Source organism: Marmota flaviventris, chromosome 8 (assembly GCF_047511675.1).
Source record: "Marmota flaviventris isolate mMarFla1 chromosome 8, mMarFla1.hap1, whole genome shotgun sequence".
Classification (NCBI taxonomy): domain Eukaryota; kingdom Metazoa; phylum Chordata; class Mammalia; order Rodentia; family Sciuridae; genus Marmota; species Marmota flaviventris.
Window position 1 is genome coordinate 111,641,350 of NC_092505.1, and position 21,664 is coordinate 111,663,013.

A 21,664-nucleotide genomic window follows, 5' to 3' on the forward strand; every position below is an offset into this window, starting at 1 on the left:
TCCCATGAGGTCCCCCCTCTTGAAAGTCCCACCACTGTCCTCAGCACCACCTGGGGACCAAGTTCCCAGAGCATGAACTTTTGGAGGAACATAACCATTCAAACCATCCCCGTAACTTAAGGTAAATAAATATGATATTCAGATCTTACTTTATATTAACAGTTTTAAATTTAACTGAAAAGCAAAGATATTTAATATTTACTATGCCATTCTCTCATAATTCCTTGCTGCTTCAGCATAACATTTTCTTCTGAAACAGCACTCTTTCAGGCTCTATTTTTTCACCGTAATGTGTGGAAACCAGGGCAGGGAGGGGTTTTTACAGGTTAACTTTGGAACAGAGCTGACCCTAGACACGGGCTTTCTTCAGTGAGAATGAAATCATTGTTAAAGGCTCTTGCAGAGAACGCCCTCCGAGATGTGCATAAAGTCTACTCTGAGCATCTGTCCTATTTAGTCTTCAAAATCATTTTGTACCATGGCTTCATACTTTCAAATCATAGCCCTATCAAAAACCAGTTATTTGCTGGGATAGTGGCTGTAATCCCAGCGGCTTGGGAGGCTAAGGCAGGAGGATCACGGCTTTAAAGCCAATCTCAGCAAAAGTGAGGCGCTAAGCAACTCAGTGAGACCCTGTCTCTACATAAAATACAAAACAGGGCTGGGGATGTGGCTCAGCGGTCGAGTGCCTTTGACCTCAATCTCTGGAACCCCCACCCCCAAAATCAATTATGAAAGGTAAGCTAAGTAATGAAAATTTATTTTCACAAAGTTTGAAATGAGAGACATTTTTCGGATTCAGTTTTCAAAAACACAGTTTTAGAGAATGAATTTCAGGTGACCATAACGCATGTAGGAAAGGGGACCAGATTATTCCTCAACAAAGCTTCCGTTTGGTCAGGACTGAGAGGAGCAAGTGACTGCTCAGGCACATGGCTATCTCTGGCTCATGGGGTTGAGACTCACTGTTTCTCAACTTGGTGATGGATGGTGCAAACCTGTGCACACTCAGTAGAAGCCAGGATTCAGGCTGCTTAGTTTGGCAGTACTGGGGAGAACAAGGGCCCTGTGCATGCTGGGCATGCACTCTACCGCCAAGCTCTGTCCCCTGCTCCTATAATTCAGATGTTGAAGTTTGATCTTTCCCTGGCCAGCAGTGTGCCGGCCGTGCTCTCATGGTGGTGGCTCAGCCCCTGGAGAAACACCTAATCGCAAAGAAAAAGTGCTCTGCCCTGGACCATGCAGCTGAGCTGAGGTTTGGCAGGTCAGGTGCACTGAATGCCTTTTTGATATTTTCATGTTGTGCTGGATTTTTCAGGACATAACCCCATTGTAAGTCAAGGAGCACCTACACTTGATAATGTCCCTGCAGGAAAATACTCAGAATATCCAGTCGAGTTGTAACGTGGCAAGCAGAGCAGATGGAGCCCGGTCTTCGTGGCTCCATGGAGACAGGACTCTTCCTTTGAGAGAACGAGCAGTTTAAAAGCCTCTGCAGCAGCTGCAGGTCAAGTCAGCAGATTCATTCAGCAAACACTGACCTGATTTTGCCTGAAGACAGAAGAATAGCCGATTTGTGGCATTAATTACTGCATCCGTAGCTTGTCCCATTTTTTGCTCTTTAGCTCAAAGCAATTCCTGATGCATAAAAAAGTTAATGGACTTGGGTAGAGAGTCCAACAAAATGTGCCTCTTTGGTCCATGGCAACCTGCCCTTGCCAGGCCCGTCCATGGTGACACATGGTGACTTTCCCAGTGTGTTCTGCTCCTGAACAGTCTACAACCTTTTCATCAGAGTAAGCCACTTATTGAGGCTCTGCCTTTCATAAGCTCCTTGTCCACAAATTCTTGGACCCTTTCAAAACTCTCACCACACCACATAGCTGTGTGTGGTCCTTTACATCTACGTTCTTAATTGCTGCTCTAAAAAATACCACCAATAACTTAACTTGTCCTGAAAGTTCTCAATTTATTTATATTTTTAACATGCCGAGCCACAAAGATGCTGGTTATACTAACATCTGCAAATGCCTGTTTATACTCTGTACACAATTTCTGCAGAATTCCAAAGAGGCTCTTTTATGAACGAGTTTTCTGTAAAAAGGTTTTGACGCCCAGGCAATTTTTTCATTTAATAGACAGCCGCATTTCACAGCAGTGCGCTTATTTTATTCTCATTCAAAAACAAACAACAGCCATTTCTTCAGTCCATTAAGTCCTCAGATCCCATCCCTCCTGTGCACCACTCACGGCTGGCTTGATTGTGGTGCTTTAGGACATAGTTTTTCTATGCAGACGTTCTTTGTTTGGATGATCTTCTCCTCCACAGGAAGAAAGGGCTCTCATATTAGTTCATTAAATGCTTAGCTCTGCTTTTTAGATCCACAAGTTCATTTTCCTCTTAATTTTACAGTAAGAAAAATGGTGACCTACCTATGGTCTACGTTTCCTCTTTTGCTCCAGGTTCATGACTGCCAGTGTACAAGATTTGTACACTGATTTCGGTGTTGGGAAAACGATGGGAAGACATAATGGGGGCTCCGATGGGGAGCATGCCAGCATCGTGGGGACACAGATCCTCTGCTGTCCAGAGACGCTGGGAATCAAAAGCTTAAGAAAAGTCTCCTAAGTATTTAAACCTTGGTGACTCACTCAAGGTTTATTAAAATGCCAAGTGGGTCACTCCATCTAGTCAAGCCTTGTAACTGAGTGTGGTTTCTGGCTGCCCATTTGCAACCTCTGGGGCTGCAGAGTTTAGTGGCAAAATCATTTTATACCCTACCTTTGTTTGGGTCCCCTGAGGACCAAGGGGAAAAGGTGTGATCAGGACAACACACTTCTGTGGAGCATCGTGATTGGGGGGGGGGGGATCTTCTAATGGGGCCTGTGGGTGATGACAGCGTTCTGAAGCCAGGTGTGTCTGGGTGGCCTGGCTAACTCACATACGAGGGTTCCCCATCTGGAAACGTGGACAGTAAGCCTGCCTTGTGAGTGTGTCAAAATGATCAGAAAAGCATCTCCTAGCACACGGCCTGGTGTTTGAAAGGTGTTCTGTGCTGGTAGCAATGACCACTGTTATGAAATGTAAAAAGTTCACAGCAGTTCCCACAGGTCGCCAAGCACAGCCCCTCTGCCCCTCAGCTGCCAGCACACTCCAGGGCACTCCCAACTGGTCTTGCCCAAGCCCTGGCCTCTATCTGAAATTCCCGCCCCTTCCTTCTTCATCCAGTTAGCTCCTGTGAGACTCCACCAAGGTGCCACCATCTAAGAGGCTTCCCTGAGAGCCATCTGTCTAGGTAGAGCACTCCCTTCCTCTGCCGCCCCAGGACTGTCAGTGGGGGCATTGTGAACCTCCACCTCCTGGAGGGAGGGGGCAGACTGGTGTGGCTGAGCCTGCTCAGAGGCGTCTGCCTCTCTCGCTTTACACATGCATGATGGCTCTGCCTCTTGCCCTGTCCTGCCCTGCCCTCCCCACGCTCACCCCTCCTGTACCTCTGCCCCACCCAAGCCAGGGGAGAGTTCCATTCAGGAGGAGCAAGTCATACAGAGAAGGTGCAGAGTGACCCCTTCTGGGCCGTGCAAGTGAAAACCGGAAAGACATCAGAGGGGTTCCTTCAGAAAGCCAACAGGGAAGACAGAGCCCCTCACTGGAGGTAAAGCAGGGCAGATGTGTAATCCAAGGTCTCACCTTCACCTTCAGGTGGCTTTGAGCCAAGCAGAAGCAAGAATGGTGTGTGGCCAGGGTGGGCGTGACAGGAGGGTTCTTGTACAGTGGCAGTCATGAACCTGGAGCAAAAGAGGAAACGTCATTGAGGACAGGGCTGCCATGAGCACCTGGGGTGAAGAAAAGGACCCCCTCCCCCGGGGCTTGCAGGTCCCTCTGACACCCAGTGAGAGGAGAGATCAGACAGCAGTCCACATGCACCTGCATGCGCCCTCACCCCGGCACCCTGAGAACTCCCCGTGCAACTCCTCCCCGAGATAGCCCCGCCATGGGGTTTCCTCTCATGTACACTATTAGAAATTATTAGGAATAATGTGCCAATATTTAATCTTTTCTAGGAACATGGGTGACATTTGGAGGTCAGATTTCAGATGAGGTAAGTTAATTTTCGCATCTACTATGCTGATGAAAGGAAAATGCAGAGGGCCGTGCAATGGGAAGGCTGCTCCTGGGACCCCGACATTTTACAGGGATGATGCTCAGAGCCCAGGAAATGGTGAAGACTCAATTTCATCTTGCTTCTTGTGTGTACATTTGGCCTATTAATAGTCCTTGAGATTGTCAATCTATTAAACAAGCAGGCTCAACAGAAAGTGAGACAGTTTAGAATTAATATTAGTTTATGAAAAGACTTCACTGCTGTCGTTGCGTGTGTTTGTTTTATTGACTTATTCCTTTCCTGTTTCAACTAGGGTGACCCGTTGGCCCCAGTCGGCACACGAGTTTCTCAGTTTTAGCACTGAAAGATCACATCACAGAAAGGCTCTCGGTCCTGAGCAAACCAGGCAACTGGTCACCCTGGTGTGGGCAAGATAACCAACCTCTCTGTCCATTCTACAGAGAATGGGACAGTGATGCTGCCCTGGAAGTCCACGGAAAGGACTAGCACATCATGCCCATCAGACGCTTGCTTAACCTCTGACTGGTAGGGAATGGCACTCAGGCCAAGGGCAGCTATAGGAATTGTATTTACTGTAAAGTTCCTTTAGCTCATCATTTACACATTCAGAACAGTGCTTACCAAGGTGATGTTATTATCATTGGCTTCAGGGCATGAGGTATGCAGGCACTGAGTGGCAAAAATTCCTCCTGAGTTCAACACCTTAGTGTGTTTCTGGTCCTTCCTTACCTACCTGCAACAACATTGAGGAGTCAGGATAGTATATACCTGTAAGAACACTGAGGAGTGGGGATAGTCTATACCTGCAGAACCAACAAGGAGTCAGGATAGTTACATACCTGCAGGACCACTGAGGAGTCAGGATAGTATATACCTGAACAACACCAACGAGTCGGGATAGTATATACTTGCAGAACCATCAAGGAGTCAAGATAGATATACCTGCAGGATCACTGAGGAATCAGGATAGTATATATCTGCAAGAACACTGAGGAGTGGGGGATAGTATATACCTGAACAACACCAACGAGTCAGGATAGTATATACCTGCAGAACCAGCAAAGAGTCAAGACTACTGAGGAGTCAGGATAGTATATATCGCAAGAACACTAAGGAGTGGGGAATAGTATATGTACACCTGCAGGGCCATCAAAGAATCAGAGATAGTGTATCTGAGTGGATACACTCAGTGGGACCAGGTCCCACTCTGCATTGACTAACTTGAGTTACTAACTTTTACATTTACCAACAGCTGTCACTAGATGCCCCTTCTCAGCAGGATCTGGTTAGGTTTAATGAGAGTGTCTCAAAGTGCTTAGGCAGCCACCTGGCCAAGAGAAGCCCTTTGCAGAGGCAGTTTTACATCCATGTTGTTCCTAAGGAGGAGCTTGGGGAACAGGGACCTCTCCCCACAGCTCCCAAAGTCACTAGTGTAATTTAACAGATCTGGGGAGTCTCAGCTGCACATTCTTATCTGACTACCAGCTCCCAGTACTGGGCTCAGATCTCCATGGAGGGCTTGAATCATGGGGTCCCTAGGAAGTGGGCTCTAAGTTAGCAATGACCTACAGGACAGCTGCCTAAATGTTCTGGGGACCCACTCAGGGCAGGGGAGGAAGCAAGATGGGGGAAGGACAGAGGGGATGGACCGACAGTGGCTAGCCAACCCCACGAGCTGAGCCAGTCAGCAGAGTGGTCCCAGGTTGGAGCGAGAGGACTGGGCCTTTACGTCCCTGTACCAACAGGCAAGTGGACGGAGGCTGACTGGAAGCAGGCCTGACCTTGGGCAAGGTGGCTCACACCTAGTACAATTTTGAGAGAAGGCTGACCATTGAAGCGCTCCAGCATCAGGGGATGATCCTGTCTTTCCTGAAGGAGGGCCAGAGGACACATGGCAGAGTCTGCTGCAGGTCCCAGGGTGGCAGCGAGCAGGGAGGGAGGCCTGAAGTTGGCAACCGGCTGTCTCCAGTCTCTGCTGTCCCCTTCACAGGGCCTGCTCTCTGCTGCCAGGGCCCCGGCTCCCCAGGCCAGGGTGTGCAGGGTGAGCCCAGGGCTGAGGTCTTCAGACGCTGTGGCTGGGAAGTCCCTCCACATCACTAGGCCAAGAATTCTCAATCTTATCTTAAAATTCCTCCTTAGATAAGTCATGCACTTCCCAATAATCCACCATACATCAGGTGATACAAGGGTAACACAGACAGCAAGCACGGTAATTTCTAAAACAGTCATAATGGGAAAAAACATAGTTGTTAACTTCTAACCTCTAGTCATGGTAAGTACAGTGACAAGTTACAACCAGTAGTAGCACATTTGTTGCTGTTGTGCTAAAGGATCTGCACGGATTCCACTTTGCTAGCGTAACAATCTTCCTATAGGCCAATTTTCAAAACAACAGAAAAACAGTTTATCTTGGAAATGCTGATGAAGCAACTGGAGCCCACCTTCAAAAGCCAAAATGGAAAAATCAGTTGTAATCATCCCTAGATGCGAAATTCCTCCAACGACTGATCAGCAAAATGGCCCCTCTCGACTGTGGGGTGCCACCTCACCTCTGCAGCTGTCCCAAAGCTGTGTCTTGCTGTCCCTCTGCTCCCCTGTGCCCTTGCCACTGTTGTCAGTGGCACAGAGGACGCAGGAGCTCCAGATGTCCTGCAGGCTGGGCGGTGGGGAGCTGACCCCGAGTCAGACATGGCTCCTTCTCTCCGTGTCCACTCAGTAGGCTTCGCAGGCTGCCTGGGGCTTGGCTGAACTTGGGTGTGGGAGTTTGATTAGTCATGCCCCTGTCAGACCTTTGGTTCATCAGCCAATTCCACTGAGCCTCCAGGGAGAAAGTCACAAGATTTCAGATCAGGAGGCATCAGCTGCCAAAAGCTATGGGCTCCGAGAGAGCAGTTGAGGACTGGAGTTGACAGTGGTGCATGTGACCCTCTTTGTCAGAGATCAGACCACAGAGATGTTGTGGTACCAGGTCTGTCCAGCAGAGGGGGAAGCACAGATGTGCCCACCTGGCTGTGCTCCCAGTCCGCTTGAGGATACTGCCCACTCCACCTCTGAGGGCTGTTCCTCACGTCGCCCATGCCCGGGGCTGCTTTTATTCTCTTTCCAACTGAGAATGACAGGTGGTGGGTGAGACGCCAGGGTGCTCCTAATGAAGGGTCTCAAGCTGCTTCTCAGGTTTGGAAAACACTGGGCGCTTCTCACTGGCCTCTGTGTCCCCTTGCAGGTTGCTGAACGACTGATGACAATCGCGTACGAGAGTGGCGTTAATCTCTTCGATACAGCCGAGGTCTATGCAGCTGGAAAGTAAGTTGGTACCTTCCTGTGTCCCTCAAGGGCATCTGTGGCACCCAGAGAGCCTGCCCAGGCCTTTTCTGGGTGCTGATGAGAAAGGTGTTGCTCTCTCCACTGTGGTTGGGAAGTTGACCACCCCTGGACCTCTTGCCCACCCAAACCATCCCTGTGTGGAAAACTGACCTGATGGAAGGTGGACAGTCAGCACCTGCTGTGGTCTACAAAGGGGCAGAGGTGGCGGGCACCTGAGTGGTGGTGGTGGAGATCAGGGGATAGAGAATAGTTGAGCCAGGAAGTGAAAAAGCCGCGTCCAAGGGCTGTTTCCAAAGCTGGCCTTGTCGCCACGTCTCCTGATTCAGAAGTCCCCAGGGAAGCTGGGACACCCTGCCTGCCTAGCAGCAGGGATGCTCTTCCTGTTTGTAGGCCTGGGCAATGTAGGCACTCCAGGCAGATCAGACTTCAAAGCCAGACTCCCCAAAGATGCCAAGAAACCAACGCCTTGTGCAAAAGGCTTCTCAGAGCTGCAGACAAGGCTACAGAGAGCCTCTTCTTTTGAGCAGCCAGACTAGTGGGGTTCCCTGGGAACCCAGTGCTGGTGTTGGGCTCTGGGGCAGGGCTTGAGAAGTCAGAATAGATTGGGCGGCATGCCCACAGGCCAGGCCTCCAGGTACCAGCGTAACCAGCACATGTCAGAACAGACCTGGGGCCTGGGCCTCCTGGAGTGGTCATCATGTTCAACCCCCACAACCAAAGAAAGGAAATCCTCAGTGTGAACAGCTGTGCCATCCTGAGAGGACTAGAGGAGCGTGGTCTCCTGCAGGCCTCATTCCCTGCCCTGGGGAGGGCTAGGCCACCTGCAGGGGCTCCCCAGTCAGGCTCCAATCACAGCAGGGCCACCGAGCACTTTCAGTCACTTCCTGTCCAAGGAGAGATCTATGTTCAAGGACCCTCAGGGAGGTTCAGAACCCACATCCCTGCTGTTTTCTGTTGAATCCAAGGAGAGAACAAAGTGGTAAGGCCATACTCCCTCCTGCATCCCCTTCCCAGTGTTTTCTTCTTGGGCAGGAGAGGGTCCCGCTTGCCCCCTGCTGTGAGGATGGCCGTTCTGATTCATACTGATTGACTCTCAGTGTGGAGCTCAGAGAGGGTCTCGTGCTGTGCTGTGTCTTGTCAGGCTGCCACAGCAGGTGGGGAAGGCAGACAGGAGAGATGGAGAGACAGGGATGACCTGCAGCACAATCCAGTGCAGGCTGTGTCCACTACAGACTGAGCTTGCAGTCAAGGCGGGTAGCTTGCATGGCTCCCTCTGTAGCCTGCTGAGGAGCCGATTCTAACCCCACCCACCCCCCTTCACAACACCCTGCACAGGGGGTCTTATTGGGAGAAGCAGGGAAGCAAGTTTTCATTTCCTGGGTCTTGGTCCCAGGTTGGCGAGGAGAAGGGAGGGCAGTGTGGAATCTCCAGGGCACCTCTCCATAGCCCAGCCTTGAGGACAGAACAGACACTGTCATGTCTCCTTATATGTTGCTCACATGACAAGTTTGCCTGGGACCCAGGACACTCTCATGTGAGCCACTGCACCTGCAGCCTGGCCTTGGGGACAGCTAAGCTCATATGAGGGTTTGCTTTATCCTCCAAAGCCACCAGGGAGCCAGCATTTCCGGTCTAGGCCATCTAAAATGAGGTGTCCATGTCCTCCAGGACACAACTGATGTTCTGCAGCAGTTAGGGGAAAGCCCTGCCTCCCCCTGGATCCTGCCAAGCAGGACATTTATGCATGCCCTCTGGCTGAAAAAACACCCAACTGCCAAGTGGCTCCGGTGTCCTTTAGCACCGGGCTGAGGCGGTCTCTACCAGGATTTGGCAGGTGCCTCTGGAATGCTCTGGAGCAGGATTCTGCAGGTGCAGGCAGAAACAGTGGAGCTGCGCTTCCAGCCAAGAGCAGCTGCTATCTGGGGGACAGGGAGGCACGGGGTGGCTCTGGTGTTGGGTTGGTGCTTGTTCCTCCAGGACCCTAAGCCCTAAGACATCATCTGTTTCCCTCCAGGGCTGAGGTCATCCTGGGCAGCATCATCAAGAAGAAAGGCTGGAGGTACCGTGTTTTCCGTAACTGTTTGTTTGCCTTTTAAAATACTTATTATTTTGTGCCACAGAAGGGAAAATAAAATCATATGCCACCTGATCAAAAGGCTGTCAAATAAAAAAAATCAACCCTCAGTAAAGAAATGATTTACAGTGGCTTGAAAATAAAAGCCAACAAGTTCATTACCTGTGCCTCAAAAGTGATGGAACAGGCATTGATCACCATGAATTACTGCGGGTTGGCAGGGAAAGAGGGCAGCTTAAGAGACATTGGTGCCTGAAAGAAAGTGACAAGTTCGTGCCTTTGCCATTTGTGGTCTGGTACAGGAGGCGAGCTGCAGGAAGCTGACTGTGTGCACACTCAGATTCGTGTTCACCTGTCATTTTAGTAGTGACTCCAGCTCCAGGGAAGGAATGAAACAAGAAGCCCTTGGGGTCGGTCCCCAAGCCTCTTACCTGAACCCCGTCAGCCAGCAGCTTCCCTGGGAAGCCCCATCAGCTCCAGGGTATCCAGGAAAGTGCTTCCTCTGCTACCCCTCCAAGAAGCACAAAGCACTGTGCATACCCGTCCCATCCCGCCACCTCTGGAGCCATGGCATCTTCGGGGGAGGGGACAACCCCCTCCACTTCTCCATGGTGTCCCAGCAGCCACTTCTTGCCCAACATGAGCATAGAACCATCAAAGACTGCTGGGCAAGTCAGGGGTCCTGCTCTGCTCTGGAAGAAGGTCTAGTGGTGACCAAATAAATGAGAATGTCCTAGGGCCAGCGAAGAAAAGTAAGCAGCTAGTATTCAGACAGGTGCTTCTAAGGGAGTCCAGGAAACATAGACACCCAACACCCACAGCTCAGCCCTGGCTTTGTCCTGCCTCTGCATGCATGGGCTAAACCCCCTCTGGGAGGAGAGGCCACAGTGGAGATCAGGGGCCCCTGTGTTCTTAGGGCCGTGAACACTGCACTCCGGAGGTAAATATCTGGCAGGGAGAGAGAGCCTTATTGATGTGGAAGCCAGGCGCCTGTGGAGATCTGAACAAGAAAGCCATGGCCTTTTTTCACTCTCCCTTCTCCTCTCTGCCACCCCAGGGGACTGTGAGGGTGGTAAAAGAGAGCTGTTCTTCCCCTCACACCCCAGTCCTTCACCTGGGCTCCAGTATTACCTTGTCCCCTCAGAGTGACATGGCTCCATCCCTGCCTGACAGGGCCTGCAGCTGTTCCCTAGCGCTGCTGCTGCAACAAAGCCCCATGAATTGTATGGCTAACACAACAGAAATTAACTTTTGCCCAATTCTGGAGGCTGGAATTCCAAAATCAAGATGTTGGTAGGGCTATGCTCCCCCTGAAATTTAGGTGAAACCCTTCTCCTCCTTCTCAGCTCCTGGGGGGGATCCTTGGCTTGTAGGCAGCACTTCAGCCTCTGCCTCCTCACCGAGCAGCTCCTCCCTGTGTCTGTCTTCCTCTAAGGACAGCAGTCACATCAGCTCTGGGGTCCACCCCACTCCAATATGACCTTACCTCAACACAATTAATTACATTTACAATGACCCTGTTTCCAAATAAGCTCACACACTCCGAGGTGCTGGGGGTTAGGAATTTGACATGTTTGTTTTTGGAGGGGACATAAAAACTGCACCTATAACAAAACCCTTAGAGCGCTGAGCGTGGTGGCACACACCTGTAATCCCAGCCACTTGGGAGGCTGAGGCAGGAGGATCACAAGTTCGAAGCCAACCTCAGCAATCTAGTGAGGCCCTAAGCAACTTAGTGAGATTCTGACTCGGAATAAAAAAGACTGGAGATGTGGCTCAGGGGTTAGGTGTCCCTGGGTTCAGTCCCTGATGCCAAAAAAAAAAAACAAAAAACCCTTGGAGCCAAGCCCACCAGTAGTGCAGTGAGGCCTGTGTTGTGGGGGCTCCAGAGTACACCTGAGGACGAAGAGGGGGCACCTCCCATGTGCTCCACTCCTCCCCGGGCACCCTGAGCCACCCCTCTCCAGGGCTGCAGAACCTCTTACATGCACCCCTTTGAAAAACAGACTCACATGCATATTTCATAAGCTTCCCTTCAGCCTTGCAAACAAAACCAGGAGCTCCCACCACGCTGCAGAAAGCTTGTATCAGTTGATGGTTGCCCCCGTGAGACTGGGAAAAGATGAGCCTGTCATCCCAGCATTGACCCTGTAAAGCAGCTTCACCAGGAACACCTGGCCTCTCACCCCTGAGCTGCTGCTTGCTGGCTGTGTGATCCAGGGCAAGTTGCTTCACTTCTCTGATTCTCAATTTCCCCACCTATAAAATGGGCAGCATTACTGTGGATGACCTGTCATGCTGACAAAGTGAGAGAAGGTGGGCAGAAGCCTTTTGCAGGCTGTGCTGCCTCACCAGCTCATTCTCATTCTGCACCCACTCTCAAGAGCTGCTCTAATAGCTTCCACGGGAGTCAGAGATGATTTACCGGGCTGCTGGAGGAGACCTGCTCCCCTGTGGCAGGTTGCTATTAGGGTACACACTGGGGCTGGTGCATTAGCCTGGAATCTACATGGGCCCTCTGGGCTGTGTCATCTCCAGGAGCATGTGTTTGTAGAGCTTTCGTTACTGTGACTTACAAAATTTTTCAGGGATTTAACTTCAGTGGGATGGGATTGCTGACATGTTCAACAGATTTTTCTTGTTGCAAGTGAGTTGTCAGAACTGTTACCGTCTTTTCCCAGGGGTTGTCATTAACCACGCCAGGCTATTATCCTGAGAGCCTTGAGGGTCCACCCTACAGCCCATGGAATTATAAGCCCTTGACTTCAAATACTTCCAAAGTTTGGTCTTAACCTTCGAATCTCAAATGATTTTTGCTCCAGAGCAGCTCAATCAGATCACACACCTAGAGAGTGTGGATGACACTGAGATCTGCCCCCACCCTTCATTCTGTGGGGGCAGTGCTCATACCTCGTTCTACGGCACCAGGGGGCCTTTCCCACCCTCAGCTGTGCCGTGGAGGAGGTAACCAAGGAGCTGACAAGATGTCTGTATTTCCTTCCCTTGGAGGTTAAGTGGTAGAGCCTTGAGTAAAGGATTTTAGGACTGTTTTCCTAAAATAGCATTTCCATTGAATAAAACACTCAAAGAAAGTATTGACTATTGAACTTGACCTTGTCACTCATATTGCTGTACGGTCAGCTGCAGCCTGTGCGTGATGGTTGGGAGGATAATACCTGGGAGTCTTGGGCCCATAGTCCTGGGCACAGGGTGGACTTCCTCCTGGGCAAGTTCACGGGCAATAGCACTGTACCAGATGCCCATGAGTGTCTGCTCATTCCTTTTCTAAGGCCACTCACCCAGAAGTCCACTCGCTTCCCTTCCTGCTGTGGTGGCTGGCCCTCCAGCTGACCTCCAGGCACCTGTACTGCCACTGCCCTCCTCCCACTCCATCCCTGTCCTCTGGGGCCCGACTTTCTCCTTACATTTCATTGGTATGAATTAGCTAATTTATCTCTTTAGCAATGTTTTGTGAGGCACAATAACAACTTCTTTCTGGTGCGATGATAACAACATGCCCACAGCGTGTTTACGGTTTCTCTGTGTCTGTTTGCTGTGCAGGAGGTCCAGCCTGGTCATCACGACTAAACTCTACTGGGGTGGAAAGTAAGTCAACTACTTATTTTATTTTCCCTACTGGAGAGTTCATGCCTTTATTCTTTTAGGTAACTATTTTACATCTAACTTTCACCAAATTTGATTGGCTTAGAGACAGGGCTTTTTTCTCCCTCTCAGACTAAGGAAAAATCAATTCACTTAGGAGGCAATTCTAGCAAGAGAGTCCCAAAGAAATCTAGTACAAAGCCAGTGGCCACTTGTTACCAAGTGATTCGTGCAGATTTTCCTAATCTCAGTGTCATACTTAGAACCATTTCCAAAATAGAGTCCAAATTTCAAGAAAAGAAAATAAACATAAAGCGTTACAGAATAAAAGCGACTCAAATCTGCCCAAACTCGGAGACTTCTGTGGAATGTGAAGATAAAAATACCTTGTCTGGCTTCACAAGCAAGTGTCTGATCATCTCTTCAGAGCGCTCTGAAAGTACTGATCAAAAGGACCACGTCCCCGGAGAACCCTGGGAAGCCGTGCCGGGGTCACACACTGCCAGGCGAATGGGAGAGAAGTCCCCTCTCCGCTGTAGGATGCAGAACAGCTTCCGCAGGACAGACAGCTGCTGATGGCCAGCCTGCTCTTGGAGCCAGAAGGCTGGCCCCTCTGACCCACACGTACAGACCACAAGCTCTTCCACACTTCAGGGCACAGTCGGCAGTGCTTCTCAGGGAAATCCGAAAGGCTGGAGTCTTAACAAGAGACAGAAACAAACAAAACCTTTGTTTTACCATCTATAATTGATTGAGAACAGTCTGTTTTTCTTTAATAGGAAGCAAAAGCCAGTTATTTGGGGGGAACCTTCTATTCACAATGTCTCTGTGCGCGTACACACACACACACACTCATAGTTTGTTGTTCTTGAGCCTGTTGATGACTACCTGAAGACAGAAAGGTGGGGTTTAAACTTATAATCCTATTGTCTGATATAAAACAAGGCAATCTGGCACCCTGAGAACAGGGGCGCCCACTGTCTGTGCTTTGGCTCATGGTTCTACTGCCTGGTACTTTTGCCATGGTATGAAAACCTTGCCGTCATGTAGAAACAAACAGGAATTGGGACACTCTCATGAACCACTATGTAATGAAGTCCCACATACAACAGCCTCTGTTTGTAATAGATACAATAGGTGGGTGTTTTCACAAAGATGAGTGGTCAAGTACCATGCGGGAAAAGAGGCTGCCCAAAGTGTGGACGTTGAAAAAACAGCTCACCAATACTCCACACTTCAACAGCCCCGTTTCCTTCTAATTTTCCAGAGCTCAGGAACTGTCCAGGAGGGCCAAAGTCCTTATCCACAAATGTTTCCCTTCTTAGGATACTAATTTAAGGAAAGTTGGTTCATCACATTTTTAAAAAGAATGGTTGTTGAATTTTTTTGGAATTCATATTTGCTTTCCTTTTCAATTTGCTTCCTTTCTTGGAAAAGTGAATGGTATCATGGCCATCTTAGAGTCGACTCACAAATATGTGTCAAGATTTTTGTCTTCTTTAGACGGATTGGGAACTATGTGTCAAACCACATATGGAGAGGGTCACGCGCCTGAGCTGTTAACTTGAGTCCAGAGCTGAGGGTTATCAATGGTGTGGTCACAGCCATGGTCAATTCATATCCTGGGGCCTCTGAGGAGGAGGTCTGGCTAGGCACAGTGGCGCACACCTGGAATCCCAGCAGCTTGGGCGGCTGAAACAGGAGGATTGTGAGTTCAAAGCCAGCCTCAGCAAATGCGAGGTGCTAAGCAACTCAGTGAGACCCTGTCTCTAAACAAAATACAAAATAGGGCTGGGGATGTGGCTCAGTGGTCAAGTGCCCCTGAGTTCACTCCCCCGTACCCCCCTGCCAAAAGAGGTCTGCACAGTGTGCTGCTCCCAAGCCTTCCCTCTTCAGCAACTAGTGGTACAGAATTGGCCAAGAACAGGGTATAAAATTAGCAATTCAGATTTAGTAAGAATGAGTATTTTTCTGCAATTGGAAACAAAAAAATAATTTTTTAAAGCACACCCCTGCTTATAGACATTTGCTTCTCTTTTGTTACAGAGCTGAAACAGAAAGGGGGTTGTCAAGGAAGCATATTATTGAAGGTGGGTACTGCTACTTTGATTTTATTTTCATATATGGGATTCTGGTTCAAGAAAAGTAGTAAACAAATAGATTCAAAACACATTGGAAGGGGGAAATATGTATGTGTGTGTGTGTGTGTGTGTGTGTGTGTATATATATATATATATATATATATATATATATATATATATATATAACCACAATCAGCCATGTTTGTTCCTGGATTTGCATGTGGGGGACACAGGGACATAGGGAGACTGGGAGCCCCCTACCAAAAGGCAATTGTCCAGAACTCTTGTCTTGTACAAGCTACTATCAATATAATGAAGTACTCCCATGAGACTTTTCAAAAGGCTTTATTGAGATATAACTTGCATATTATGAACGTTGATCTGTTAAAGGGTACAATTCGTTGGCTCTGAGGTATGTGATAACCTTCATAACCTAATATTACAACATTTTCATCCATCCAAAAAGAAACTTGGCACCCATAAGAAGTCACTCCACTACCTACTCACCCTCCACAGCCCAAGCAACCACAAATCTACTCTAGAGATTCAACAGACGGTTCAGGACACTTTCATCACGGGCTTCTTTCACTTAGCATGATGTTCACATACCTACCTTGTAGCATGTATCAGTACTTTATTCTTTTTGTTTTGCCAAATAATATTTCACCATATGGGTATATCATATTTTGTTACTTACCGGTTGATTACTTTTGGGTTGTTTTCACCTTTCAGCTATTATGAATAATGTGGCTGTGATGATGGGTGTACAAGTTTTAGTGTGAACACATATTAGAACTACTTTTAAGAAGGCATATACACAGCCATAGGGAAAACTTGTAGAGAATTACCACTGGTAATTGAGTCACAGTGCCATTGCTTTTGCAATGGTATCCAAAACTCCACATTGTTTATAAATAAGCAGGAAATAAACAGTCTGCAAGGACCATGGTGTGGTGCAGTAATGTTGTTCTACCTCATGGTGGGGACTGTGAGAGTTTGGAATGGTTTTTATTTATTGTTTGTCTATACATTAAAAATTTTTATACTTATACTTTTTGCAATCATAAAAAAGTGTTTAAAGAGGCTGCCTCATATTTTCAATCTTTATACCAGTTTATAAACTATTTCATAAAAATCCAAGCTTTTTTGTTAACTTTACATGCACCATGAGTCACTGAGACCGACGATTTTCCCTTTCTTTAGAAATAATTTCATCTAAGCAATACCAACACCACCCAAACCAAAATGTACTTTAATCACAAAACTTTAAAAATAAAAATAAAGAATGGGAGTCCTCCTGTCTTATTTCATCTCTCCATAGTTTAACAATCTAGTGTAAGAGTTTAACAGATCTCCCTTAGTTATGCAGCCTCCTTTCTCTACCCATCGATCTGTATACTCACTTGTGTTTAAAAATATAGAAATATGTGTATTAATGCAATAGAATCAGGCCATGAATATTAGTCTACACCTTGTTTATTCTCGATTAAATTATATTCTACACACACACACACACACACGTGACATAGACATTTCCAGTCTTCAGTATTTCCAAGGGTTATGTAAGTGACCTTCTTGCCATAGTGAGGATGAGTCTAGATGGGGCATTATTAGGCCAAGGAACAAGGCATGTTCTACCACAAAATTATTTTCTAAAATGAATATGTCAATCAATTGAATGAGCTGTTTTCATTTACTTGCTTATCCATGCATTCATTTATTTATTTTTGTGTGTGTGTGATTCATGATTTATTCATAGAAAAGCACTGTGAATTCACACACTTGCTAAAAAAGGGCAATCGTGATACAGAAATGGAAGTGGCTTCTCTTGTTTACCAACCCATTGGGCTGAGATGTTGTAGGGGCCCTTGGCTGGAGGGCAAGACTTTAGTAGCCACAAACAGCAAATACAACTTTCTGGTCAGTTTGGAATAAAAAAGATGACAAACAGTTTTCCAAGAGGAAAATAAAGCAGACAGGTTCTTGGTTCACACTCTAGCTATATCACCCATTCCCTATCAAACCCCATCCCAACTCAGGAACTAAGACACAAAAAACAGTAAACACCCAAGACACTGATATCCAATTGACTCTTCTGAATGCTCTTGCTACCTCCTATAATAACTCCAGGTTGAACTCCAGGGTCAGGAAGGTAGCAGGAACATGATACACTGTGTCCATGCACTCATTTATTGTGAGTCTAAGCTCCTTTCGTAACTTCTTTCCCTGAAGATCAGCTCTTCATGTCCTTGGGTCCTTTGCCTTCTGAGAGTTTGGCTGGCTCTTGCTAGCCTGCAAAAGCTCTCTATGCATGAGTGATGTCACTCTTTGTTGATCCTGTGAGTGGCAAATACTTTTCCCCAGGATCTCATTTCAGCAGTGACCCTTTTCTCCCCATGCACCTAATCTAAAAGAGAACGTTTAATGTGAGGATACTCATTCCAGTTTGGAAGGTGGAGATTCTCACTGACCTGTGAATATGACTACTTTGAGATGTTTTAAAATAACAGTTTAAAAAAAACCAAATAACTCCACTATTCAGTCAGGGAGACCTTTTTAGGATTAATTTTTTTTTGGTGCATTATGATCTTACACATTAGCAGGGTTCACTGTGTTATGTTTGTACATGCACACCACATAATTTGGACAATTTCATCCCACTATACCTGTCCTTTCCCTCCCCCTGGATCCTTTCCTCTGCTTCTACTGGTCTCCTTTCTAATTTCATGAAATTCTCCAGCTCCCCCCACCTTTTTTTCTTTCTGGTACCTTCCACATAGGAGAGAAAGCATATGACCCTTGACTTTCTGAGTCTGGTTTCTTTCACTAAACATAATGCTCTCAAATTCCATCCTAAAATGGAGAATTTTGAAACCAGATCTCAGCGCGTGCGCGCGTGCACGCGCGCACACACACACACACACACACTTTTAAAAATAATAATTATATCATTCCATTGTTTCCAAGTTTTGCTATGAGCCTGGCATTTCTCACTGGGTGGTTTTTATTCTGCTTGTAGGCATGTGGGTTTTGGAATCAGACCCGTCTGGGTTCTGACAGTCATTTCTGAGCTGGATGACTGTGCACTGACCAGACCTCACTAAGCCCCTGTTCCTGTCCCCTTGACTGTAAAACAGCCCACAGATGTTCCTTCCTCACAGCATTACTAGTGGGGATGGAAATCAGCTAATCTTCCTGGAGCACAGTGTCTGCTGTGTCATGAACAATAAATGTCATTTCTGTCCTCACCGGTGCCACTGTTCCCATAAGTGTGGCTGCTAGCCTGCTCTTTATGGACAAGAACACAAAGCAGGTTCCTATGAACCACCACCTCCTGCCCCCAGGACACTCCCCAACACCTCTCCCAAGCAGAATCCCCTCCCAGGCAGAGTCCAGGCTGACACCAAAGCCCACCCAGGCTGCCTCTGCACAGGCACCCTCTTGCTCCAGCCCAGGCCAGACTCCCACCCTCTGCCAGGGAGTCCTCAGCAGAAACAGCAGGTGCCACCTTGAAGTTCCCAGTGGAACCAACAGTAGGCTGCCTGGAAGTTTCTGGCTTTTCTTATTTAATCTAATTAATTATAAAAGAGAGAGATTCAGTATAACCAGAGAAGTGAAAATCTGTAGTGCATTTGTGTATGATGAATTGAAGAGCATTCTGCTGTCATGTAAAACTGATTAGAACAAATTTAAAAAAAAAACATAAATAAGTAAAAAAAAAAGAAAGAAAGGGGGAGAGATTCAGAAAATGGCTCACTCTGGACTCAAAAAGAATTATAAAATCAAACAGATTTATAAAGAGAATAGAGATTCATTGCTATTGTCATCTCCATCGGATCTCCATGCTTTGATATTTCTCAGTGTGAGTGCGTAATTTCAGAATTCACTCTCTTTTAAATCAGTTTTCTTCAAGCCTCATACAACTTAATAGAAGTACCTTAAATTTCTTCTTCTAAACCAGTTCAGTTGGAATCCAAACTGACCCAGATTCAAATTTCAACATAAGACTTCACACTTTTGAGACTGAGATCACTTATTATGATGTTGCTAATGTTGGTGTTATTTTGAAGTTCTTAGTTTCAGCCAAAGACAAGAGCTCATGAGTATAATTTCAGTCTAGGCAGACAGAAATTAGAGAATTAAGTGAATTTTTCAGAAAAGCCGAGACATGAGATTTCTAAACCAAAATAAAATTTGAAGAGGTTTACACATAATTATCCTTGGAATTCATTGCTATTTTTTCTGTGATGAAGGGGACCTTATTTAACATTGGAGACTCTTCTGCACATTAAATTTGAGAAGCACTGTTAGAAGATAAGACAAAGTCCAATTCATGTAGGATTCAGGCTACTTGCAGGCTGGGTGGCCTTGGCCACCTGAGTTAGTTTACAGAGTATAAAATGAGCTTGACTTGTGCACAATGTAGTTTTGAAAATGTTCATATGAGAGGTCTTTTCAATGAGCCCAAATTCTTTGATTGAGATCAGCTGGTGATAATGTTCTCTTTAGATTCACAGAAAGAGGGAAGAAATCTCATCAGAAGCTCATTACCTCCATTTACAACCCCAAGGTCCTTTCAGGCTCTAAATTTCTATGTATTCATTCAGCCATTCCATGAATGTTCTTTTCAGCCTCAATTTGTGCCAATGTCAGAATTTGGCAGATCAAATTCCTTTAGTGTCTAATATAAAGGAATAGGAATAGGGGCTGGGACTGTAGCTCAGTGGCAGAGTGCTTGCCTAGCATGTGTGAGGCACTGGGTTTGATCCTCAGCACCACATAAAAATAAACAAATAAAATAAAGGCATTCTGTCCATCTACAACTACAAAAATTTTTTTTTAAAAAAAGGAATAGGAATAATTTGATAAGACACATTGTAAGAATAAACTGTTTTTGTGCTTTTACCATCCAAAGCTGTGTCTAAGTCTACATTTGCCTTTTAGGTAAACAACAGTTTTTGTGGTGTGATTCAAAACACAAACCATCGTTGTAGGCGCAGGCAAAATAAATAAACTGAGAAAACTCAGCTTGAAATTTTTTAGTGAATGACGAATGTTATATAAACACTACTGTGAATTTTACAAGAAAAGATAATTGAGGATTTTTCAGTTGAATAAATTTCTTAACAAAAGGTTCACCACAGGATTCCTCTGCAGTGTACCATGTTCATGGAAACTTGCACCCACTCAAAATAACCCTGTTTCATGATGGGAGGTTCCGCTAAATATACGATTCTAACACATCAACAGTCCCTTTAAAAGGAGCAGGTGTATCTTAAATCATAACTGAGAGACTCGTTTAAAAGAAACTGGAAATTATAAGCAGTGTGCAACATCTAAGGCAAAATTTTGCTCCAAGCGAGATAGGAAAGCAAATGTGTGGTAGGTTAACAGGTGACACAGCATGTTTGAATAGAACCCTTGCAGAATCTCCAAACTGCTAATTTGCTCATCTCTACACAATTGAACTTGCAACACAAAGCATCCCATCCACCTTTAAGCATGTCAATCTGCTTTAAACCCCAGAATAAGCATATTTCTTTAGAAGCCTATGAAATGAGTTTAGGTTGAATTAAACTTCACCTTCTAAACAAAACAGTTCCTGTTAAAGTTCAGAATCTGAAAGAAAGATGGACTTAGATTTCTTTTACTGTGGTCACTCGGAAACTGTTATCTTTACATAATCTATTATCCTGGGCATTTTTGAGGAATTGCCAGTTAACTTCTCAACATTTCCTCAAAAACGGGGAGCACTTTCTGCTCCTCCTGAACTCTCTTCCACAGACACCGGGTTGGTTCCTGGGATGAGCTAATGCCAGAAGCACCTTCTGTGAATAGGCCTGTGGCACTCAGCACTTACCTCCTTCAAAAGCAATTAGCTGCCCAGCTGCCCATCAGAAGCCAAGGTCAATGCATTTTTGCATGTCTGCTTAAACTTAAAACAATACATGGCTCCAAGCCAGTGCTCAACACAACATTTGCTAAATGGAGGTAAAACATGATGCTTGTTTATCTGAGCAAAATCCTAAATGGCTCTTAAGGAGACGCTGGTTGAGCATGACTTTCTATTCCTATGATTCACCTATTGCTACAAGATTAAAAGCATCCAAACAGGAAAGGCAGGACTTTCTGATTTGGTCTGCAGTCATGTGAAAAAACAAAGCAGAAAGATTATCTGGTTTCATTCCATCTTTGTACAGATAAGGAACCTGAGCCTCACAGAGGCTAAGAGACATCACCAGGTCATTCACACCATCTTGAACTGGTGTCCTGGACCTCAGCCTCTGTGCCTAGCCTCCTCTGACTGCCTGACAGGCCCATCCAGATGCCAAGGACTCTGGGGGAGCAACTGCCATGCTGTTCAGATCTAACCCAGCTCCTACCACCATCCATGATGTGCTCTTCCCCTGACCCCCATCTTAGCACAGTCACCCCACTTCTCAGGCCAAAAATCAGGA

At 46.6% G+C, this 21,664-nt stretch overlaps 1 protein-coding gene and 1 long non-coding RNA gene across 3 annotated transcripts in view; one reads left to right on the top strand and one right to left on the bottom strand.

Annotated features, from left to right (window-relative positions):
• The window catches only part of Kcnab1 (potassium voltage-gated channel subfamily A regulatory beta subunit 1), a 302,880-nt gene that overhangs the window by 224,779 nt on the left and 56,437 nt on the right, over nucleotides 1-21,664 (top strand). For both annotated transcript variants that reach the window (XM_027934029.2, XM_027934030.2), the window contains exons 3-7: nucleotides 4,063-4,100; nucleotides 7,348-7,427; nucleotides 9,463-9,507; nucleotides 13,084-13,128; nucleotides 15,172-15,215. In XM_027934029.2, the coding sequence (XP_027789830.1) occupies nucleotides 4,063-4,100; nucleotides 7,348-7,427; nucleotides 9,463-9,507; nucleotides 13,084-13,128; nucleotides 15,172-15,215 (252 nt within the window). The remainder of the gene's footprint in view (nucleotides 1-4,062; nucleotides 4,101-7,347; nucleotides 7,428-9,462; nucleotides 9,508-13,083; nucleotides 13,129-15,171; nucleotides 15,216-21,664) is intronic.
• LOC139706726 (uncharacterized) lies at nucleotides 3,735-6,872 on the bottom strand. Its single transcript, XR_011708372.1, has 3 exons — nucleotides 6,674-6,872; nucleotides 4,746-4,857; nucleotides 3,735-3,786 (listed from the first exon to the last, which is right to left on the bottom strand). It is a non-coding gene; the product is annotated as an uncharacterized lncRNA (long non-coding RNA).